At 46.0% G+C, this 22,154-nt stretch overlaps 1 protein-coding gene across 2 annotated transcripts in view; it reads right to left on the minus strand.

Annotated features, from left to right (window-relative positions):
* Window positions 1-22,154, minus strand: part of FAT3 (FAT atypical cadherin 3) — a 641,657-nt gene that overhangs the window by 77,548 nt on the left and 541,955 nt on the right. For both annotated transcript variants that reach the window (XM_061405994.1, XM_061405993.1), the window contains exon 13: window positions 1,501-1,890. In XM_061405994.1, coding sequence (XP_061261978.1) covers window positions 1,501-1,890 — 390 coding nt within the window. The remainder of the gene's footprint in view (window positions 1-1,500; window positions 1,891-22,154) is intronic.

The following is a 22,154-nucleotide window of genomic DNA, read 5'->3' on the forward strand; positions in this document are numbered from 1 at the left end:
TTGAACTGTGGTGCTGGAGAAGACTCTTGAGAGTCTCTTGGACTGCAAGGAGATCCAACAAGTCCATTCTGAAGGAGATCAGCCCTGGGATTTCTTTGGAAGGAATGATGCTAAAGTTGAAACTCCAGTACTTTGGCCACCTCATGCAAAGAGTTAACTCATTGGAAAAGACTCTAATGCTGTGAGGGATTGGGGGCAGGAGGAGAAGGGGACGACAGAGGATGAGATGGCTGGATGGCATCACTGACTCGATGGATGTGAGTCTGGGTGAACTCCAGGAGTTGGTGATGGACAGGGAGGCCTGGTGTGCTGCGATTCATGGGGTCACAAAGAGTCGGACACGACTGAGCGACTGAACTGAACTGAACTGAACTGATGAAAGAGCTTGGAGAACATTGATATAAACACTATGAAAATAAAAGGATGAGCATGTTTACTTTTCAAAGATCAGGCAAATTTTTTTCTGAATTACCATCTTCATTTACTCAAAGTAGCCTTAATGCATATTAACTCCATCAGGAAAAGAAAGCCCTGGGGTTCTATTTTTGTTCTCTTGGTTTCTCTCTAGACATCTTTTCCCCAGGGGATGCTGCATCATACCCCAAGTTTGCAAAGGGTATGGTGAGAAATGGAAGTGCTCTGGCCAGGAGGAGTGAAAGTGAACATGTTAGTGGCTCAGTCATGTTCAGCTCTTTGCGACCCCATGGACCAGCTGCCTCCATTCGTGGGATGTTCCAGGCAAGAATACTGGAGTGGGGTGTACTCAGGGATCAAACCCGGGTCTCCTGCATTGCAGGCAGACTCCTGATTGGCTGAGCCATGAGGGAATTTCTAAGGATGCCCCCTGCCAAATTTCAGCTCCATGCTGTGGGCTCACGGGGCAAATCCTTGGCCTGTAGGTTTGCCTTAGGATTTTTCAGGTAGGAAAGCTCAGGAGGAGTAGTGTGGTTCAAGATGGGGAGATAGTATTTGCAGACGGAGCCTAAGAGTTTGATTGGGTATCTCTCTTTTCTGTTGGCTTGTTGTGTTAACTTGGGCTGTATGTCTTTCTGTGTGAAGTGCTCCTGGAGATTCGCCTCCACTTGGCCTGTCCGCACTCAGGCTGTGGGTCTCTGGTCACCTCCCAAGGCAGACATTAAAGAGTGATCAGCATGGTCACCTTGAGACCTTCTCAACTCAGCACCCAGCCAGCTGGAATGGCCACTGTGTTTGATTCTAGCCCTTGGAGAGGGAAATGGCAACCCACTCCAGTATTCTTGCCTGGAGAATCCCATGGACAGAGGAGCCTGACAGGTTCATGGGGTTGCAAAGAGTTGGATGTGACTGAGCAGCTTCACTTCATCCTTAGAACAGAGCATCACAGGGCACTCTGGAGTCTGGGTGTGGGTCCTGCCAGGAGATCTGTTGGTCCACTCAGAAGGGTGATTGATTAGAAAGGGCCAGGAGGAGAAGCAGGCTATGGCAAAGCCTTGCATGCTAAGTAGGTTGCTGTTTACCCACCTGTCTTTGGATTGATCCTAAATTTCCCCTGCTCATTTCCAGACCGGATGAGATAGGTAATCTCAGCATTTGTGCCTATATCTTTGCTGGTGGCAAAAACAGCAAGGACTTGGGTACCAGGGGAGGTGTCCTCAGGCACCGACACCAGGTAGTCCCTCCTCTCGAACACAGGGGGGTTGTCGTTGACGTCCAGGACGGTGATGCTGATGGTGGCCAGAGAGGACAGCGCCCGGCCTGGGCTTTGGTCGGTGGCCTGCACGCGAAGGGTGTAGGAGGACTGCTGCTCTCGGTCCAGTGGGCGCTCCAGGACGACGATGCCGGACGAGCTGTCCACGGAGAAGAACCCATTGGCCGAGTCGGCCAGGGAGTACACGACCTTCCTGTTGACGCCTGTGGGAGACAGAGGGTGGGCGTGAACAGGGGCGTGGCCGGACGCCCTCTGCAGAGGAGGACGGCTCTGCCAACTGTCTAAGGGGCACGCAAAGGAACACGGGAGCTGTAGCATGGTTCCTACAGCTTCGGTCCCACAGCAAGTTCAGCTTGTAAAATATATACACCCAGACCAAACGGTAAAGAAATGGAAAACACTGGCCTCGAAAATCAGAAAGAGCTGGATCTAAAGCAGAATGCCTTGCAGGCGTCACGCTGCTATAAGTCTTTAACTAATGTTTTCAAATAACTGACTAGCTGTCTTGATCATGTTAGAGACACTGACTTCAATTCTTTTGGCTATTGTGGTTTCCAGAAGTCACATTCTTTCTTACCTGCCTATGTCAAATAAGATGAAAATGATTTGGAAAGAGGAAAGAATATATAGGCTATAATTATTCAAACCCTCGACCAATTTCTTTATATATTTATAATCCCCATCTGAAACTATTCTACTGAGGATTACCACATATCTTCTGATAAACAAGCCAGGATCCTTAAAAAAAAAAAAAAGAAATGGTTGAATCTTCTTAATATATTAAAGAATCCCATGAATTTAAACTCTAAGATACCAATAAGTATAAGGGTCAAGATGTGCCACAGAAAGAGAAGTATAAATTAATGAATTAATTACTTTGACACATTTTTATCTAGAATCTATCAGACATTATTCTAGGGGCTAGAGAGTCCCATAATGGTAAGGGTCTGACATTTCATGAAGGAAAATATTACATTCTAGTGAGTGTAAATAAGACACGAACAAGAACAATGAATGTAAAATATATGGGATGTGAGGGAGGAAAAGGGAGAAAAATGAAGCCGTGAGTCGGGGGATCATGAGTGCTGGGGGAGAGGGAGCTTGGGAGCTGGAGGGAAGGGGGTGGTTATTTCAATACAGCGGTGGGAAGTTTGTACTTGAGTGAAGATGCAAAGGAGGGAAGGAGGGGGCAGCACAGACATCTGGGGAAGAGATGGCAGGTGGGGACCCCTGGGAGCAGGGGCGTTCGTGAGTCAGGCTGGTGTGACTGAGGAGATGCGGGAGTGCATTGGCGTAACCAGAGCTGAGGAGAGACACTTGGAGGTAGAGAGACACGGGAGGAGGGAGAGGTAGGAGGAGGGAGACGTGGGAGGAGGGGGATGAGGGAGGAGGGGGACGCGGGAGGAGGGAGACGTGGGAGGAGGGAGACACAGGAGGAGGAGGAGGAGGATGTGGGAGGAGGGAGATGTGGGAGGAGAGAGAGGCAGGAGAAGGGAGACGCGGGAGGAGGGAGATGTGGGAGGAGGAAGGGGACGCAGGGGGAGGGAGACGCGGGAGGAGGAGGAGAGATGCAGGGGGAGGAGGGAGACTGGGTGAGGAGGGAGACATGGGGGGAGGAGGAAGACGTGGAGGCGTAGGGAGACGTGGGAGGAGGAGGAGAGACGTGGGCGGAGGAAGGAGATGCGGGAGGAGGGAGACATGGGAGGAGGAAGGGGATGCGGCGGTAAGGAGATGCGGGAGGAAGAGAGACGTGGGAGGAGGAAGGGGACACAGGAGGAAGGAGATGCGGGGGGAGGGAGACGTGGGAGGAGGAGGGGGACGCGGGGGTAAGGAGATGCAGGAGGAGGAGGAGAGACGTGGGGGGAGGAGGGGGACGCGGGAGGAGGGAGACGTGGGAGGAGGAAGGGGACGTGGAGGGAGGGAGAAGTGGGAGGAGGAGGTGAGACGCGAGAGGAGGAGGGGAAGGCAGAGGGAGGAGGGGGAGGCGGTGGGAGGAGGGAGAGTGGGGAGGCGAGAGCAGGGCGCTGACTGCATGGGGCAGATTTCACGGGCGGTGGTCCCGGTGGTGAGGTGGGAGGCCTGGTGCCTCTGAGGAGGAGGCACGTGATGTGACTCAGCTATTCACAGGCGCTCAGGCGGCTGGTGCTAAACAGAACAGCAAGACAGGAGGCAGAAGAGACACAGGCCTCCCAGTGTCCAGAGCAGTGCTATATACAACAGTCAAGACACACAGGCAACGGAAGTCGGCATCAAGAGAGGAATGGATAAAACAGATACAGCACATATATACAATGGAATATTACTCAGCCATAAAAGGAATGAAATTGGGCCATTTGTAGGGGTGTGGATGGACCTAGAGTGAAGTGAGTCAGAAAGAGAAAAACAAATATTGGATATTAATGCATATACGTGGAATCTAGAAATATGGTACAGATGATCTCATCTGCAATAGAGAAACAGAGCTGCAAACATAGAAAACAAATGTATGGATGCTAAGGGGACAAATGGGGAGTTGGGGTGGGATAAATTGGGACTAGGATGGACATATACATGCTGTTGATGCTATGTACAAAATAGATAACTAACGGGAACCTACTGGATAGCTTGGGGAGCCCTACTTGGTGCTCTGTGGTAACCTGAATGGGAAGGAAATTCAAAAAAGAGGGGATATATGTTTATATATAGCTGATTCACTTTGCTGAAGAGTAGAAGCTATTAATATTAATTATTAAATAGGCAACATAGTGAAGCAACTATGCCCCAATAAAATGTAGAAACAAGCAAAAAGACAGGAAGTGGAGACCTGCTGGCAGTCCCTGCAGGAAGACGGGCAGTGATAAGGGCAGCTGGGACAGACGGTGGAGCTGGGGGTGCGAGGCAGTCAGGATCCAGGTGTACTCTGAACAGGCAGGAGTGAGAAGTGAGGGGCCCGAATGAATTCAGAATTCAGAGATGAGGAAAACAGACGGAGCTGGCAGGGCATGGATGTAAATGTCAGAGAAGATCCCAGAATGACTCTTGGGTTTTCGTCTGAGCCACTGAAAAGATGATGTTTTCATCAGCTACCATGAAGGGCTTCCCAGGTGGCACCAGTGATAAAGAATGCGCTTGCCAATGCAGGAGACGTGAGAGACTTGGGTTTGATCTCTGGGTTGGAAAGATTCCCCTGGAGGAGGAAATGGTAACCCACTCCAGTGTTCTTGCCTGGAGAATCCTATGGACAGAGGAGCCTGGTGGACTACAGTCTATAGGATTGCAGAGTTGGACACAACTGAAGTGACTTAGCACACACACATGCCATGAAGAGGGCTGAAGGAGGACTAAAATCTGATCAAAAGATCATGGGCCCCATTGGGATAGACTGAGTGCGAGATGGGCATTTTATATTAAAGTGGAGATTCAAGTAGAAAGTTTGTACAGGAGGCTGGAGATCAGAGGAGAGGTCCAAACTGGAGTTATATTTTGAAAGGTCATCAGCATTCAGAGAGCCAGCAGAGCCATAAATGGATGTGATCATAAGGGAATAAAAAAAAAAAAAAAAAGAAATCCAATGGCCAGCAAATCTAGAGCATCCCAACAAAGAAAGGAGAGATTTCGTCAGAGCGTGGTTTCTAGTTCTATGACTCAAAGAAATGCCCTTCGTTATCAAAATGTCATTTTACCTTAATATATACTAAAGCTAAAACATACAAACCAGGAAATATCCATTAACAACCAACAAATCAGTGAATGATGATTGGATCAACTTTTGGTTCTGAAGATTGATTATACTATTTTTATCCTAGGATTTCAGCACTTCAAAATGGTTTATTATAAGCCTCCAAGTCTCTAGGAGTTATAGTTTATAAGCAAAATAGAACAAATTCATGGGTGGAAAAGCATCATGTTGTCCTAAATGCTCTTAATGAAGACAGTATGACAGCTACCTGAAAATGTCTTTTGTGAATCACAGATCCTTAGAATATAAGCTCTTAGAGGGAGGACCTACATATGTGCTGTTTTCTCTTATAGCATCTCACCATGGGGACAAGCCTTTGGCATTAATAAGAGGTAAACATTTTATTCCCTCAGTGTACAATTTCCCTTAAGCCAAAATTCCCAGCAAACCAATAAAATCATGTATCTGGAGGGAATGACATAAACTGCATTATGTGGCTTTAACCAAAAGGTCAACATTGAGAGTCTGCTCTTGGTTCCATTCCAGAGAGCCCATTTTTCCCAAAGTTTCATCATTTACTTTTATTTCTCTTTCAAAACCATCACCCTGTGATATATAAACACCAACCTCTGATTTTATTGGTGCTGGGATTAAAAACAAGAAGTCATTCCTATTTCCTTGCTGCCCCTTGAAATAAGGCCCCAAAGCAAAGCTTTAGGGATGCTTTCTGGCTATTTTTAGAAGTGGCTGCAAGACTAAATTATCCATCATACACTCCTGGGGTGAATACATGGAGGACTGCAGAGGTGATCAAGCTTGTACCTGAAAAAGAATAACCCTGCCTGGGTGTCTGAGTGATTGTATGTCCTAGAAGCTGCCCTGACCGATCTGATGGCCTTGGGACAACTCTCAAAGGGCACAAAGATGCATTCATGGAAACACACCGGCGATTGACATAAATATACCACTTCCTTCCTTGTTAGTTGCTTAGTTGTGTCCGACTTTGTGCAAACCCGTGGACTGTAGCCTGCCACGCTCCACTGTCCAGGGGATTTTCCAGGGAAGAATACTGGAATGGGGTGTCATTCTCTTCTCCAGGGGATCTTTCTGACCCAGGGATAGAACCCAAGTCTACTGAATTGCAGGTAGATTCTTGACTGTCTGAGCCACCAGGGAAGACCAAGAATACTGGAGGGGGTTGCCATTTCTTTCTCCAGGGTATCTTCCCCTAGGAATCAAACCTGGGTTTCCTGCATTATAGGTAGATTCTTTACCAACTGAGCCACAAGGGAAGCCCAAATATACCACATGGGTTTTCAAATCACATATTCCCTGGGAATTTGACTCCCCGCCAGCATATGGAACACCACTATCCCCAACAATAAGGCGTGGCAGGATATTCACGCAGGACCTTTCGTCTGAACACTGGCCGACAAGATCACCCCCTTCAGAGACGCACAAGCTGAGGGCTGGGCGTTCCGCCTGCTGCCGCAAGCGTTTTTAGGTAAACATGAGGGACAAAGTCCTCTTTCCAGGAGATCTGCTTCTGAATAAGCTTCCTCTTCAGGCTTGAAGACCACGCAGGAAGAAAGCAATTTCTGACTGTTCTGAAAGCCAGCCTGCTCTGACCGGCTGAGCTGGGAGAGGCAGGGGCTGGGTTGGTGCCCTGGCGCTCTCTGTGGCAGCAAGACCCGAAGGCAAGGTGCTTCTCATGGCTGCCTGTGTGTCCTTCACTGGGACCGAGAGCTGAAATCTAAAAATATTCCTGTGTTCCCAGCCTGCAGATTTCTCGCCCAGCCTTCGGCTCTGCAAAGACACCCATGCAGGACAGCCGTGTTCTCTGAGCATCCAGCCCTGTGGTGGAAGCCCTGCGTTTACAAGGCTGACATCAATCAGCGACGCAAAGACCACGGCTCCCCTTTGGGCAGGTTCTGTTAATTTAAAACTTGGTGACAGGGTTTTTCTGCTTTAGCACAGCAGAAAACCATCCCCTGTCCCACACGTTGCTGACCCCAAGTCCCCGCCCCCCATACACTGTTTCTGACGGTATCCTGGGCATGCACACCTGGAGGAGCAGGGAGAGTCATGGTTGACCTCACCTTTCTGTACCAGTCAGTCTGACATGAAAGCCGCACTAGAAAAGGTGGGGGTAGGGCACCCAAGCCACACACCTGCTCAGAGGTGTCACTTATGATCTGGTAGCTGAAGAAAAGAGCAGGATATATTTTTGGAATGTATTAAAACTCCAATTTGGACACAATTGAAACATTTCATTAGTTTCTAGCAATGAAGTCAGATGCATAAATACCACCGTGCAGGCAATAATTTTGGTGGAGCCCTTGGGTCTCTGCTGTATTACTATGCGATAGGGGTGGTCTTTGTTAAATGAACGCATGTCCTGTCCCTAAAATGGAAACTTTCTATCCAAGGGTGTTTGATAAATGCCATCCTTCAAATCTCGATCCTTCCCTACGTACCTGGCAGAAAATCTGAACCCGAGCAGAAGACTCGCTTGCTAATTGGCCTCATGCTCTCACTGAATGTCATGACATGTTATATTAAGGTAAAACATTAACCCATCGTTTTGCCTCTATGTTTTTCAGTATGTAATTCTCTTCTCCAATTTGCACCTAATTTAATGAGGATGGAGCTATTTAGCTTCTCAAGATGCTGAAATGCCAGACTACCAAGTATGATTTTCATTGCATGTGAAGTGTCTGCACGTTAACTGTAGCAAATGGAGCAGGCAGGCCTTCAGAGGATTAAAATCAAGTAAAAAGAGAATGACTAAAATCCCAATCTGTTCGAGGAAGCAATAGGTAGTGGCATTTTGTGGAGTGGGCTGGGAGGAAAGAAATAGCACATACAAGTTCCCAGGAGGGAAGGCTGTGAAATCCTGGGGTCGGGGGCAGTTTCCAAGGGCTTCTATATTCACTTCTTTTAAAGGTTTCTAAGTGGAAGTTAGGTTCCTCTCATTTGGGCCAAATGGAAATAGATTATTTGGATGGGGGGCATGGATTGTATGGAGAAGGAAATGGCAACCCACTCCAGTATTCTTGCCTGGAAAATTCCATGGACACAGGAACCTGGCAGGCTGCATGCAGTCCATGGGGTCACAAAAGAGTTGTATATGACTTAGTGACTAAACGGTAAACAAACGGACTGCATATAAACGTCAAAGTTTAAAATGAGAGCAATGTGGTCCAGTGCTGAAAGACAGAAGACCTTGCTTGTAACCCAAGTAGACTTGTGTAGCTTAACCTTGTTGGGTCTCAGGTGTCTTCATTTTTAAAATGATAGAACCTAGGTCCACTGAGATCTAAAATGATCTTCCAGCACTATTTTTTATTTGCAAATTAAATTAATTGGTGTTGGTTTCATTTCTGTTTTCAAAGGGCTCATCCTCTCCTCCAACTGGCCATTAAATCGCTGGACCGCGGCATCCCTGGGCAGAGTTAGCAAAGGAAAAGTCCACATTAAACCTGATGATGACGAGCTACTGGAATCTTCTGGATGGGATGAAAACTAAACACAGCAGATTCATGCCATTTAGTTACGTGTTGAGAGTTCACACGTATACTTTACAGCAAGGCTTTTACATCTCAGCAAGAAATAACGTTCACTGCCAGGATCATCTGCAAGGATCTCACCTAGTGTCAGAATAACTCGGCTTGATAGTTGAGATTGTTAAAGGTGTTAGAGTCAGCACCAAAACCAAATGGCCAGAGCAGTCAACACAGCAAGATTGCTGAGATTTTTTTAATCTGGTCTTTAAAAGAACATTGTCTCCTCTCCTTGAGAGAGCAAGCTCCCTGAGCTTCACAAACCTACATGAGCGCTGCTCTCACTTTGGGGTCTCACGTGGCAGGGCGCTGACCCTATCAGGGCAGGGCCTTCTCTGTGACATTCACCTTCCACCCTCAGCAGCTGCACAGGATCTGGTCTGTCCGCGGCACACAGAAAATGTGGACTGTACTAAATTGCTATAAACTGGCTTTTATAAACAGACATGAATTTATACAGAATAGATATCTGGGGGAAGATAATTTGAAATAATCTCAGCAATCAGACTCTAGTAACATTTTGCATTTTGGTTCTAATCACTTATTTTTATATCAGCTTGATATATAGACATGTCATAATTTATATACAATAATAGGAATGCATTTGTCTGACCAACATACACCTTCATGGAACCAGCGTCCTCAGAGCATTTCAATTGCCCCCTAATGTTCCTTCATGTCCCGTGGCTGTCTGCCCCCAAATTCCATGACCTAGGCAAGCTAATAACTTGTTTTTGAACCAACACTTTCTCCTGCCTGCATGACTGCCTATTCATCAGTGCTTGAAATCCCACAAGTACATTTAGATTTCAGTCTTTATGACCCAGGCTTGGTGATTAAGGCACATTCTTATTTAAGCTATAAGGATTATCTTTCGAAGAAAAATGCTAAACAAAGCTTTGGTTCTTGAATATGTCATTACATTCCTTTGCGACAGCCTTATCCTTAAAATATAGCACTTTTGAGAGGCACAAGAGTTCTGTCTGTCTCACTGGAGACCCTGGTTATGACCCTCCCATTTAATAAGGATTTGTCAAGAGCCACTTGTTTGACTATCACGGGCACCTTGTTGAGAGAAGTAGAGCCCAGAAGACACCTCCTTAACTCTAGGAGCTTAGCAACTTGACAAGGAATTACTCATACTATTAACTATGTATTTAAGTAATACCTAAACTATTTGCTTAGGGTTAGAATGCCGAGTTCTTTTGATTCTACCTCTGAGAGCTGTCCTGTTTGTGGCCGGGGCTTAGAGTCAGATAAGGCTCCACCCTCTCTCACCTACCTGGCTGCAAGAGACTTCTAATTGCAAACTCAGACTCCATCCTCTCCTGACTAAACCTAACCAGAGTTAAGCTCCTAAAACTCTGGGTCCAGTCCTGCCCCAGCTGCTCAAGGTTGTCACTGCCTTATCACTTCTTTCAGCAAGAAGTAAAAATGGGGCACTTCCCTAGTGGTCCAGTGGTTAAGATTCCACGCTCCCAGTGCAGGGGTCCTAGGCTCCACCCTTGGTCAGGGAACGAGGTTCCACAAGCCATGCCACAACTAAGAGTTTGTGTGCCTCAGCTGATTTCGCATGCTGCAACTAAAATCCAGAGTGCCACAAAGGAAGACGGAAGGCCCTGCGTGCTGCAACCTGAGACCCGGGACAGCCGAGTAAATACAAACGGATCATTAAAAAAATGAATAAATAAAAGATCGAGAATGGCTTTCCAGTCCTTTGCAGTCTGGTCGCAACTCACACTCTCCATGTCATTCCCAGCTCCAGTGCCACAGGGGACGGTCTGTTCGAGTCTCTCCTGAGGACACACGCGCACTCACTACTGCAGTTTTCTGCTCACGCTCTCACTTCTACTCAGATCACCGTCTTCCCCTCCTTGTCAAAATCCTGCATGTTCTTTGCAGGTTCTGGGACAGCCTCCTTAATTTCCCTTCTTTCTGCTTCCTTAACATCATTTTCACATTCTCAGTAGCTATATTTATGTCCTCTCTCCCACTAGATTAACATATCATTGAGGCAGAGGGACTGGGTCTTTTTCTTCCTTTACATTTTATTTTTTCCCCAGTTTTATTGAGATATAATTGACATACAGCCTGTATAAGTTTAAGGTATAAAACATAATGATTTGACTTAACATAAATCATGAAATAATTACCACAGTAGGTTTAGTGAACATCCATCATCTCATATAGATGTAAAATTTTTTAAAAAGAAAAAAAATATTTTCTTTGTGATGAGAACTCACATAAGATTTACTTTTAACAGATTTTATATAAGACGTGGCATTGCATGCCTGCTCAGTTGTGCCCAACTCTTTGCAACACTTTGGACTATGGCCCGCTACACTCCTCTGTCCATGGGACTCTTCAGGCAAGAATATTGGAGTGGGTAGTCATTCCCAACTCCAGATTTTCCGACCCAGAGATTGAACCCATGTCTCCTGCATTGCAGATGGATTCTTTACCTGCTAAGCCATCAGGGAAGCCCATATATTACATGCAGTGATGTTAATTATATATGTCATGTACGTTATATCCTTAGTACTTAATCTTCTTATAACTGGGAGCTTCTATCTTTCCACTGCCTTCATCAATGTTTCGCACGTCCACCCACGACCAAAGGACTGTATCTTATCTTTGTACCCTGGTATTGAACCCAGGGCCTGGGACATAATAGGAGAGAATGAATGCTGAACTGCAGAGGCAGCAGCCAAGGGACCACAGCAATGCATGATGAGCCTGCTAACATGACAAAGGCAGGGGTGGTGGCATACTGCTCTTGCACGTCCACCACAAACGCACGTGCCAAAGAACTGAAGGCCTCACAGAAGCGCCACGTGGAGAAGTCAGGGATGGTTAATACTAAAAACGAACATAAAATACTCATAGATATATACAAGGTTGCTGCTAAATGGATATCTGCATTTGTGAAAACTAAACAAAACTGGTAACTACTCAATTTTCCAAGAATAAAAACTGGTTGAGTAAATTATATACATTCAGCTACTGAAAAAAGTGAGTTAGAAAACAGTACTGAGTTTAGGAGCACGTGTGTAAAGGAAAGGGCAAAAGAGACTTTTATCAAAGTGGCAATAGTGATTAGAATTCACTTATTTTTTCTTTCTGCCTATCCTTCCAGACTTTACACAGTGGTCACAGACCATGCTTGCAATAAGTAAAAGAACTACTATAAAACTCATGTACATAGAAAACAGTTCTTAATATCAGTCTTAGAGAGTAGCCACATTTTCACATTATTTTCAAACCTGTTTAATCCTCAACATACACATTATGTGAAATAATTGTAGAAAAAGATGCCCATCTGTTCTATAAGATTCTTTTCCTGATGTTTCCATTCCTCACTTTAGCTTTTATAGAAAAAAAGATTTTTTGGTCAAGGTTCTCATTATAAAGTTATTTCAAGGGATACATTTTTAAAACCATTTTTTACGCTTAATTAAGCAGTTGAATAAAATTGCTTGCCTAAAATTCTTCTCTCATTTGTGGGAGGCAAATAAAATTCCATCACAGTGAAGGAACTCAAGCTGACCATTCTTTTCTGTCTTTAAAATATGCCTTCAGATGATAGGAAATAAAACAGAAAGTTGCCATGAGGAGGTCCATGGAATTGCAATTACTTCTGAAGTCAGAAATGACTTTTAAATAGACTCTCTAATTAGGTCTGTTTTAAGTGCCTTTTAGAAGTTTTTCATTGGGTGATAACTAATCCTGGCACATTCCCACAGGCAAAATACCAACTCTGGGGGTCAGTAGTCCCTTTTTACTGTCGTTTTGAATAATCAAAAAAAAAAAAAAAAAAAAGACAGAAGGCAGCACCAGATGCAGAATCAGGGAAATCCTGACTGTACCATAAACCTCTTGGGAACTTGTCACTTGGGCTGGCACTGGCTTTGCTGGGCAAGACTGGCACACCATTTGAGGTCTTGGAACATAAAAATGCGGGCACCCTTGTTTAACAAATGCTAACAAACAAGCTTATTTATGAAACAGAAACAGGCTCACAGACATTGAAAACAAACATGGTTATCAAAGGGAGAATGAGGGGGAAGGATGAACAGGGAGTTTGGGATTAACAGATGTACACACTATATGAATAGAGAAGCAACAAGGGCCTACTGTTCTTACAGCACAGGAAACTGTATTCAATATCTCCTAATAACCAATAATGGAAAAGAATCTGAAAAAGAATATATATATACACATACATATGTATATCTATCTATCTGTCTCTCTCTATATATATGCATGTGTGCTCAGCCGTGTCCAACTCTTTCAGACCATATGAACTGTAGCCCGCCAGGCTCCTCTGTCCATGGGATTTCCCAGGCAAGAATACTGGAGTGGGTTGCCCTTTCCTACTCCAGGAGATCTACCTGACCCAGGGACTGAAACCACATCACCTGCATTAGGAGGTGGATTCTTTACTACTGAGCCACCTGGGAAGCCCATACACACTCACACACACACACACACACACACACACACACACACACGGCAATATCTTTGTATATATCTCTGAGTCACTTTTTTGTACACACCTGAAACTAACGTGATATTGTAAATCAACTATACTTCAATTGCAAATAATCTCAAGGCATCAAGGCAGCCAGAGCAGAGCATTAAACCAACATGGGGCCTTTCTAAGCAGGAGGCCCTGCACAGTTGCAAAAGTTGCACACTGATAAAGCTGGCCTCATTCTGAGACTGCTTTCCATGGTCTCTCAAAAACTGCAGCTCATTAGGCTAAACTCAAGCATCTATGCATCTATGGTTTTGTAGTTTGCTAACTGGGATAGCCAATAAATAAATAAAATTAACTCATCAACCAAGTACTCAAAAGTCCATCCTTGCTGGGGCACAGAACTTCTAAACTGAACTATTAAAACTGTTTCCTGAGTGAGTCACTGACTATGACCATTTATCCGTTCAATAAATATTCACAGGACTTTCCTGTAAGGTAGGCAATGGGGATATGAAGCAGACTGGATCACAGCATCTCAACCCTCAAACATCTCCTATTTCTAAAGAAACAAACATGCATATACTCAAACATCTCCTATTTCTAAAGAAACAAACATGCATATAGTAGATTGTTGGAGAGGGGTGGCCAAGGAAAGTTTCCCAGAGAAGGAAACAATTGAATTGATCCATGAAGGAAATTCAGGTGTTGAAAGGAGTACCAAAGTGGGAAATTGCCAAGAACAAAGGGCATTTTGGGTGTGTGAACATACGTGAAGTTAAGAAAGATGTAATAGCAAGCAGGGCACTCAGAGAAGGGTTAGGGATCAGTATTTCAAAATTCTAACTTTAGAATGGCAGGTTTTGAAGCTTTTTGTTTTTGGAGCCACTAGGAAATTACCAGGGCTGCTATTAATAATTATAGCTAGAGTAAATAAAAATCTGGGCACAAGTTAATGGATATATCAGCAAAAAGAGAAGAAGGAAGATTGGAAGGAGTGAACTGGAGTGAGTGTGCAGGCGGGAAGCACTATGTAATATAGGGGAAGTTATTTCAAAAGCTCCTCACAGACGATGGACAACATAATTGCACCTGTCTAGGAGGCTTCACAAGGTGAAATGATACCACATATCCTGAGGCAAAGCTGATAAGCACACCCCACTGAGCTTCAGTATATCCTGCAGAGGCACCAAGCCAAAGCTGGGGTCCTCAGATTCTGCATAAATTACTCAGAGGCAGATAAAAATTCCCCCTGACACTATAGTACTCCCTTGGTCCTGTCTTGTGTGCTGCTGCGTGTTGGAGCACGGCTGACCCAGACAGCTCAGAAGCCAGTCCCCGGCGTGTGGTGTCTATGGATGAGGCAGTGTGTGGACGGGGGAGCTCGCAGGAATGAATCACTGAGATCAGTTCTTAGAAGTCAGAATTCCCTGCCTGTGCCTGCTGCTGGAACACTTCACTAAGATCTTCTGTCTGAAAGGAATGTGGTGTTTCATTTGATAAGGACTGTTTTGACTCCCTGCTTGGGAGATGTTAAAGAGTAATAATAACAGCTTGTATGTGTCCAGTGCAAAGACTCCTAAACCAGGGAAGACATCCCAGTCAACTCCAGAAAAAAATGCACGCCTAGCCCCATCCCAGACTTTCCCGAACAGACTCTGGAGATGCAGCCCTGCCTGTTTGTTTATTTTTAAAGGCTCACACGGGGATTCTGATACGGATCCAGAGCTGACAGCCAGTTTGTCTTGCTTTTATGCATTATTTTATCTCTGCTGCTGGATCCTGGATTTGGGACGGGGTGGTCCCTAAGGCCCTCATCAACTGAAAGCATCCTATTTTCTTGGGCACATCACACTGTTCTCCTGTGTGACTGGCCAAAATGTTTGTTGGGGTTTTTCTATAACATCTTATGGAAAAGCCTGAATGGGCTTTTTGACCAACCCAATATTGTCTCCGATGGAACTGGAGAGGGGAATTTCCAGCCTCTGAGATTCAAGGCAGCCCAGGCCGTATGTATGAGAAGCCCTGAGGAAGGAATCCACCTATGTTCTAGACATGACATTAGGGAATTTAGCTAGAAAGTCATAGTTCTCTCACTGGGAAAGGAAATGGCAGCCCACTCCAGTAGTCTTGCCTGGAAAATCCCATGACAGAGGTGCCTGGCGGGCTATAGTCCATGGGGTCACAGAACAGTCGGGCAGCACGGAAGCGCCTGAGCACGTCTTATTTCTTCCCACCCGGGCAGCTCAGTAGACCTGCACTAAGCGCATCCTGGGCAGCGGGGGCCTGGCCCCTGCTGGGCCACAGAGGTGGAGAGGCTGGCACATCAGCCCCCTTGGAGCTCGCGGTCTGGAGAGAACACAAGGAGCTCATAGCTCGTTTTTCCAGGGAGGAAGAGGAATTCAGAGAGGCGGGGAGACTTGTTTAAGGCTAGAGAGTTAGCAAGGATTGGAACTGGGATATTTAATCTGGTCTCATCCCAAAGCTACTGTGTGATGTCAGTTTTCAACGTGCTGGGACACGTGACCCAGAGACGATGGGGCGTCACAGCCTGAGATGTTGACAGATGTCCTGCAGAAGATGTGCTGATGCTGCTGGTGGGTAGAGAGGTCAGGGAGCGATTTACGGGCTGGGAGTCATTTACTCAGGACTACTACTCATCTCACAGATGCTTGAGAGGGGCCACCATGCCTCTTTGAAGCGCACTTTCTCCATCTGCTGGCAGGAAGGTCAAGGTCTGTTAGAGCTGTAGCAAGACATCAGGTGTGAGGGTTTGGGGCTCTGCAGACCAAGGCTAAGATTATCTGTTTTGATATCTGTATGACAGACTAAGGCTTTTGCCCACAAAGTGCTCCCGAGAATGGCTCATGTCTCTGTCTTTAGGGGCAATTATTTAGCTTTTACAAACATTTTAATAGTCTCTCAGCTGCCTTCAAAGATTTAAGACTTCAGAAAATAACAGAGCTTTGGGGAAGGAAAAAAACATATTACATCATTTGACTTGTATAGCTTAGAGGTAATAATTTCTAAGGTGTTAAGGAAAGACATAGAATATACAATACTTAAGAGCAGGCAGGTTGACATCAGACTTGAATCCTTCTCATAACATCTTTAGGAACATGTATATTTATATGGATATATGTATAACTGAGAAGCTTCCCAGATGGCTCAGGGATAAAGAATCCACCTGCCAGCAAGGAGACATGGGTTTGATCCCTGGGTCGGGAAGATCCTCTGGAGAAGGAAATGGCAACCCACTCCAGTATTCTTGCCTGGAGAATCCCATGGACAGAGGAGCCTGGTGGGCTACAGTCCATGGGGTCACAAAGAGTCGGACACAATTGAATGACTGAATACACATGTATAACTAAACCACTTTGCTGCACACCTGAAATTAACACAACATTGTAAATCAACTATATTTCAATAAAAAATTTTTAAATAAAAATACAATTCTCACTTCTGTCAGAAAAACTGATGATTGTATTAAAAGCTATTAAAATAGAAAACAAAACAACTCCAGTATTTTCTGGTAGAAATTACAAGAGAATAGAAAAGCACTTTGTACTGAGGTGTCAGGGGACCCTTCTTTTAGATCCAGCTTTGCCACTAAAGAAGTCATCTTGGGTAAGTCTCTTTATCTTTGAGCCCCAGCTTCCTTCTCAGAGAAAAAAGGGTTTGACTGGATCTAGCCTTCCACGCATAGCACCCCAAGATTTGCAGGGGCTGTGACTCACAAGGGGACTGGGCCAGGTGCCCCACGGGGGAGGCGTGGATCCCTGAGAACAGCCGCAAAGAGCAGCCAGCAGCTGTTACGCCATCTCTCCCGCAGTCTGTGTCACTGCGGCTGCGCGCAGTCTGGCTGAGCCGCTCCGTCTGGAGGGAAGGCCCTGTGCGGACTCACCAATCCGCGTGCAGGGGCCCGTTTTCCTTCAGCATAAAGCCCTTGGAAGAGAATGGCCATGGGAGAATCCTTAGGGGTATGTGGGTAGAATTCAGAAGGCCCGTGAACTTGCACTAGTCTGTTAGCTCTGTATTGCTCCATGCCAAACAAGCCCAGAACTTACCAGCTTAAGCAATAAATATCTAGTATCCTATGGTTTCCATGGGGCAGGAATAGCTTAGCTGGCTGGCTGTGGCTCAAGGCTTCTCACGAGGCATCAGTCAAGCTGCTGGGCTGGGCTGTGGTTTCATGCGAAGGCCCCAGAGGAGGCTGCGTTCTCTCGAGTTCACTCGTGCAGTTGTCGGCAGGCCTCAGGCCCTTGAGCTGTAGGCCGCTCACAGACCTGCCTTCCCATGTCCTAGCCCTCTCCCCAGGGGAGTGATCCAAGCCAGAGTTAGAGGGCCTGCTCTGCCCTGAACTGGGTCCCTCTCAGATAGACCCAGGACCTGGGGCTCCTGGCTGCAGTGCCGCAAAGCTTGTACCTGGACACACCTCTGTTTGAGTTAATAATACAAAGAAACTATATGCAACTAAAAATAACTGTGTGCGTGTGTAATTGGGGCAAATTCTGGACCAAAAAGATTCAAAAAGACAAAAAACAAACCAAACAAACAAGAACAACCCAATTGCCATTTCTGAGAAGCTGGGAGCAGGCGTGTAAGAGGGTGCTGTGCCTGCTCCCTGGACTCAGCACCACAAAGGGGTGGGCAAGCTACGCAAGCCACCCATCTGGCCCAACCCCTGGACACACCCCTTCCCTCACTCCATGTAATGCACCAGTCCCCAACCGTTTTGGCCCCAGGGACGGGTTTCGTGGAAGCCAATTTTCCATGGATGGGGTGGGGGATGGTTCAAATGGGGTCATGTTAGCAATGAGAGTGATGGGGAGCAACAGATGAAGCTTCAGCCAGCTCACCCGCTGCTCACCTTCTGCTGTGACCCCGTTCCTAACAGGCCACAGACTGGTACCCATCCTCAGTCTGGGGGTTGAGGACCCCAATATAAGGAGAAGTGATGCTCACCCCTCCTCGGGAAGCAAGCAAGGGAGGATATTGGATATTGCTTGTTTTTGTTCCCTCTTGCAGTCGGCACAGGAGCCCTAGTAAAATTTTGCCTGAATTTCTTGTTTGGCTTCTAGTCAACTTCCTCCAGGGAGAGCCAAGAATCCTAGTTGGTATCACCCCCACCCGTAAATCCATATGTTGAAGAGTCAACCCCCTATGTGACTGCATTTAGAGCTAGGGCTCTTGAGGCATTACGGTTAAAGAAGTCATAGGGTAGGGTCCTAACCCAAGAAGACTGGTGGTCCAGAAGAAGAGGGGGCAAAGGGTGCTCTTTTCCTTCCTGCACACACCAAGGAAAGGTCACGGGAGCGCCCGGTGAGAAGGCGGCCGCCTGCAGGCCGGGAACCGACTGTGCTGGCACCCTGAGCTGACATCCAGCCTCCAGAACCGAGAAAGTGAATTTCTGCTGGGTAAGCCACTCAGTCTGTGGTATTTTGTTATGGCAGCCCAAGCAGACTAAAACAGAGAGCATGACCAAGAGGGAAGGAACAGTCTTTCTGTAACCTGATCTCAGGAGGGATACCAGCCATCGCTTCTACCATATGCTATTCATCAGAAGTGAGCCAGGAGACCTTCCTGGTGGTCCAGTGGTTAAGACTCTGTGCTTCCAATGCAGGGGGTGTGGGCTCAATATCTAGCTGGGGAACTAAGAAACCAAATGTCGAATGGCTTGGCTAAAAGAAAAAAAAATTATTTAAAAAGATTTTAAAAATATTTAAAAAAGGTGAGTCTGGAGTCAGTTTAAGTCCATTCAACTTTCTTTTTTTAATATAAATTTATTTTATTTATTTTTAATTTAAATTTATTTATTTAATTGGAGGCTAATTACTTTACAATATTGTTTTGGTTTTGCCATACATCAACAAGAATCCACCACGGGTGTACACGTGTTCCCCATCGTGAACCCCCCTCCCACCTCCCTCCCCATACCATCCCTCTGGGTCATCTCAGTGCACCAGCCCCAAGCATCCTGTATCCTGCATCAAACCTGGATTGGCGATTTGTTTCTTATATGATATTATACATGTTTCAATGCCATTCTCCCAATCATCCCTCTCCCTCTCCCACAGAGTCCAAAAGAATGTTCTATACATCTGTGTCTCTTTTGCTGTCTCACATACAGGGTTATCATTACTATCTTTCTAAATTCTATATGTGTTAGTATACTGTATTGGTGTTTTTCTTTCTGGCTTACTTCACTCTGTATAATAGGCTCCAGTTTCATCCACCTCATTAGAACTGATTCAAATGTATTATTTAACCTAGATGTCCATCATCAGCAGATGAATGGATAAGAAAGCTGTGGTACATATACACAATGGAGTATTACTCATCCATTCAACTTTCAAGGAGAGACATGGGACTACCAAGAGGTGGGGGGTCATAGAGGGTCATCCTTAGAAGCTGCCTACAACACTGGGAATAATTTACATCTTTACTTTGATTAACCTCTAACTGGACTTAGCATCACATTCAATTGTAAATGCAGACAACCAATCATGGCACCCCACTCCAGTACTCTTGCCTGGCAAATCCCATGGACGGAGGAGCCTGGTAGGCTGCAGTCCATGGGGTTGCTAAGAGTCGGACACGACAGAGCGACTTCCCTTTCACTTTTCACTTTCATGCATTGGAGAAGGAAATGGCAGCCCACTCCAGTGTTCTTGCCTGGAGAATCCCAGGGACGGGGGGGCCTGGTGGGCTGCCGTCTATGGGGTCGCACAGAGTCGGATATGACTGAAGTGACTTAGCAGCAGTAGCAGCAGTCACTACAGGATGAGAAGCACCTGCGATCTGGTAACCAATCACTGCTATTTTCATGCTGTTTTACAGTTGTGGCACATATCCCTGTTTACCACCACTCCAAAATATCAAAATTATGAGATCTACCGTGTTAGATCGTATTTAATCTACTAAAGCAGACATTCATTTTACTACACACTAAGACCAAAAAATACCTGGACGCACCATTTTCATTTCTGACCTTTTGCATTTTACTTTATGAAGTGTAAAACATTATTCTGAGAAACAATCTGTAGGTGTCACCAAACTGTCAAAGTATTGGTGGCATAAAATGTTTAGGAATCCTTAAGCAAGTGGCTCTGCAAGTATGGTCCTGGGAACAGCAGCATTAACTTGCCCTGGGAATTACTCTGACACACAGATGATCAAACCTCCTCCCAGATCCAATAAGAAATGCTGGGGGTGGGGCTAGTAATCCCCAGGTTAACAGGCCCTCTAGATGACTGGTGCGCTCTGCAGGCTGAGACCCACTGGTCTAGAGTCTTTCATTCAGAGTTTGCATTTCCAATAAGCTCCCTGATGAAATTAGTCTGGGGACCACTTTTTGAGAGCAGTGCTCTTGACTAAAACATAAACCATCTTGACTATTAGCTGGATATCTGTTAACCAAGTCTCCTTTGGTGCCACTAACTAGTCTATTGTTCATGACAAGTTAACCCTTCAGAGTTTATTCATATGTTAACTAGAACAATAACAAAAAATATCTGCCAACTTTCAGAAGTTGCTGTGAGAACTGGAAATAATCTATCTGCAGTACTTGGCACGGTGCCTGGAATGTAATGGAAGCTCAAAAAAGCAAATGTCATTAGTCACATTATGTTTATTACCATTTAAAATTCTTACCAAACCCCAGCTTTGCCTAGCAGGGTTTAACAGTAGGAGAGAAGAGGTATGCGAGCAGTTCCACAAAAGGAAAATCTCGAGATGCTGCTGGAGACCCAGCTGCAAAGAGGGCTGGGTTGGCAAAGCAAGCATTCCTCCTGTGTTCCTAACACTACAGAAGAGTGAACAGTCTGAGGGAGAGCAGTGACTGGCCCAAGGTCACACAGCCTGCATAGTGCAGGGCACGAATCACCCAAGGCTTCCCCCCGCCCACACGGCCTCTTGACCTCTGGTCATGAGATGTGCCCCTTCAGGACACTGGGGGGATATGCAGGGTCCAGAGGAGTCAAGGGTTGCTGGCTTGGCTGGGGTATGATGTCACCAAGAAGCTTCCCAAGCTTCTCCTTGGGAAGTCCTAAAACAGAAAAATGACCATCCACCTGCACACCTCCATTGGGGGGTTCATGGGCACACCTAACCTCCTTCACAGACTCCACACCCTGGCCCTTCTCTCCCACACAGCCAGGTGAAAAAGAGGTGCTTCAGAGTTTACCTGTTTGGTCAGGTGTAACATTTTTCTTTTGCTTTTGGGGTGGGCCCGGTGCAAAGGTAAGCTAAGCCCTTCCAAGAGTACATGCTGAGTGAATACTTGTTTTCCTCCATGAGACTAAAAGGTGGTGATGAAAGACTTCAAATCAAACCCCATTACGGGGACTTCCATGAGACCAGAATGGCGATGAGGGAATACTGAAGATCTAACTTCATCTCAGGGACTGAAACTTTAGCCACCACACTGATGGTAAGGGAGAGCTCCAAATGGAGACAAATGTTTCTGACTCTGACAGACAGGGTGGCATGCACGACCCTCCCTCAGACTTCGTGACAGCATAGGAGACAGCCAGCCTGGAGCGCTGGGCTGACGTGCATCTCCGCCAGCCTCCCAGCGCTTCGCGGTGCACTTCACTCGTCTCTTAGCTGTTCCTCCTGAGTCTTCTCATGGTTCTAACGAGTGAGGGACACACGGTGAGGACATGTCAGAAGAGGCGAGAGACGGCGGGAGAGATTTAAAGCGGCCTGGGGAGGAAGACCTCCCTTTAATAGCTCTCAGCAGTTACTTTTGTGAACATTCCTCTCGGG

Source organism: Bos javanicus, chromosome 29 (assembly GCF_032452875.1).
Source record: "Bos javanicus breed banteng chromosome 29, ARS-OSU_banteng_1.0, whole genome shotgun sequence".
NCBI lineage: Eukaryota > Metazoa > Chordata > Mammalia > Artiodactyla > Bovidae > Bos > Bos javanicus.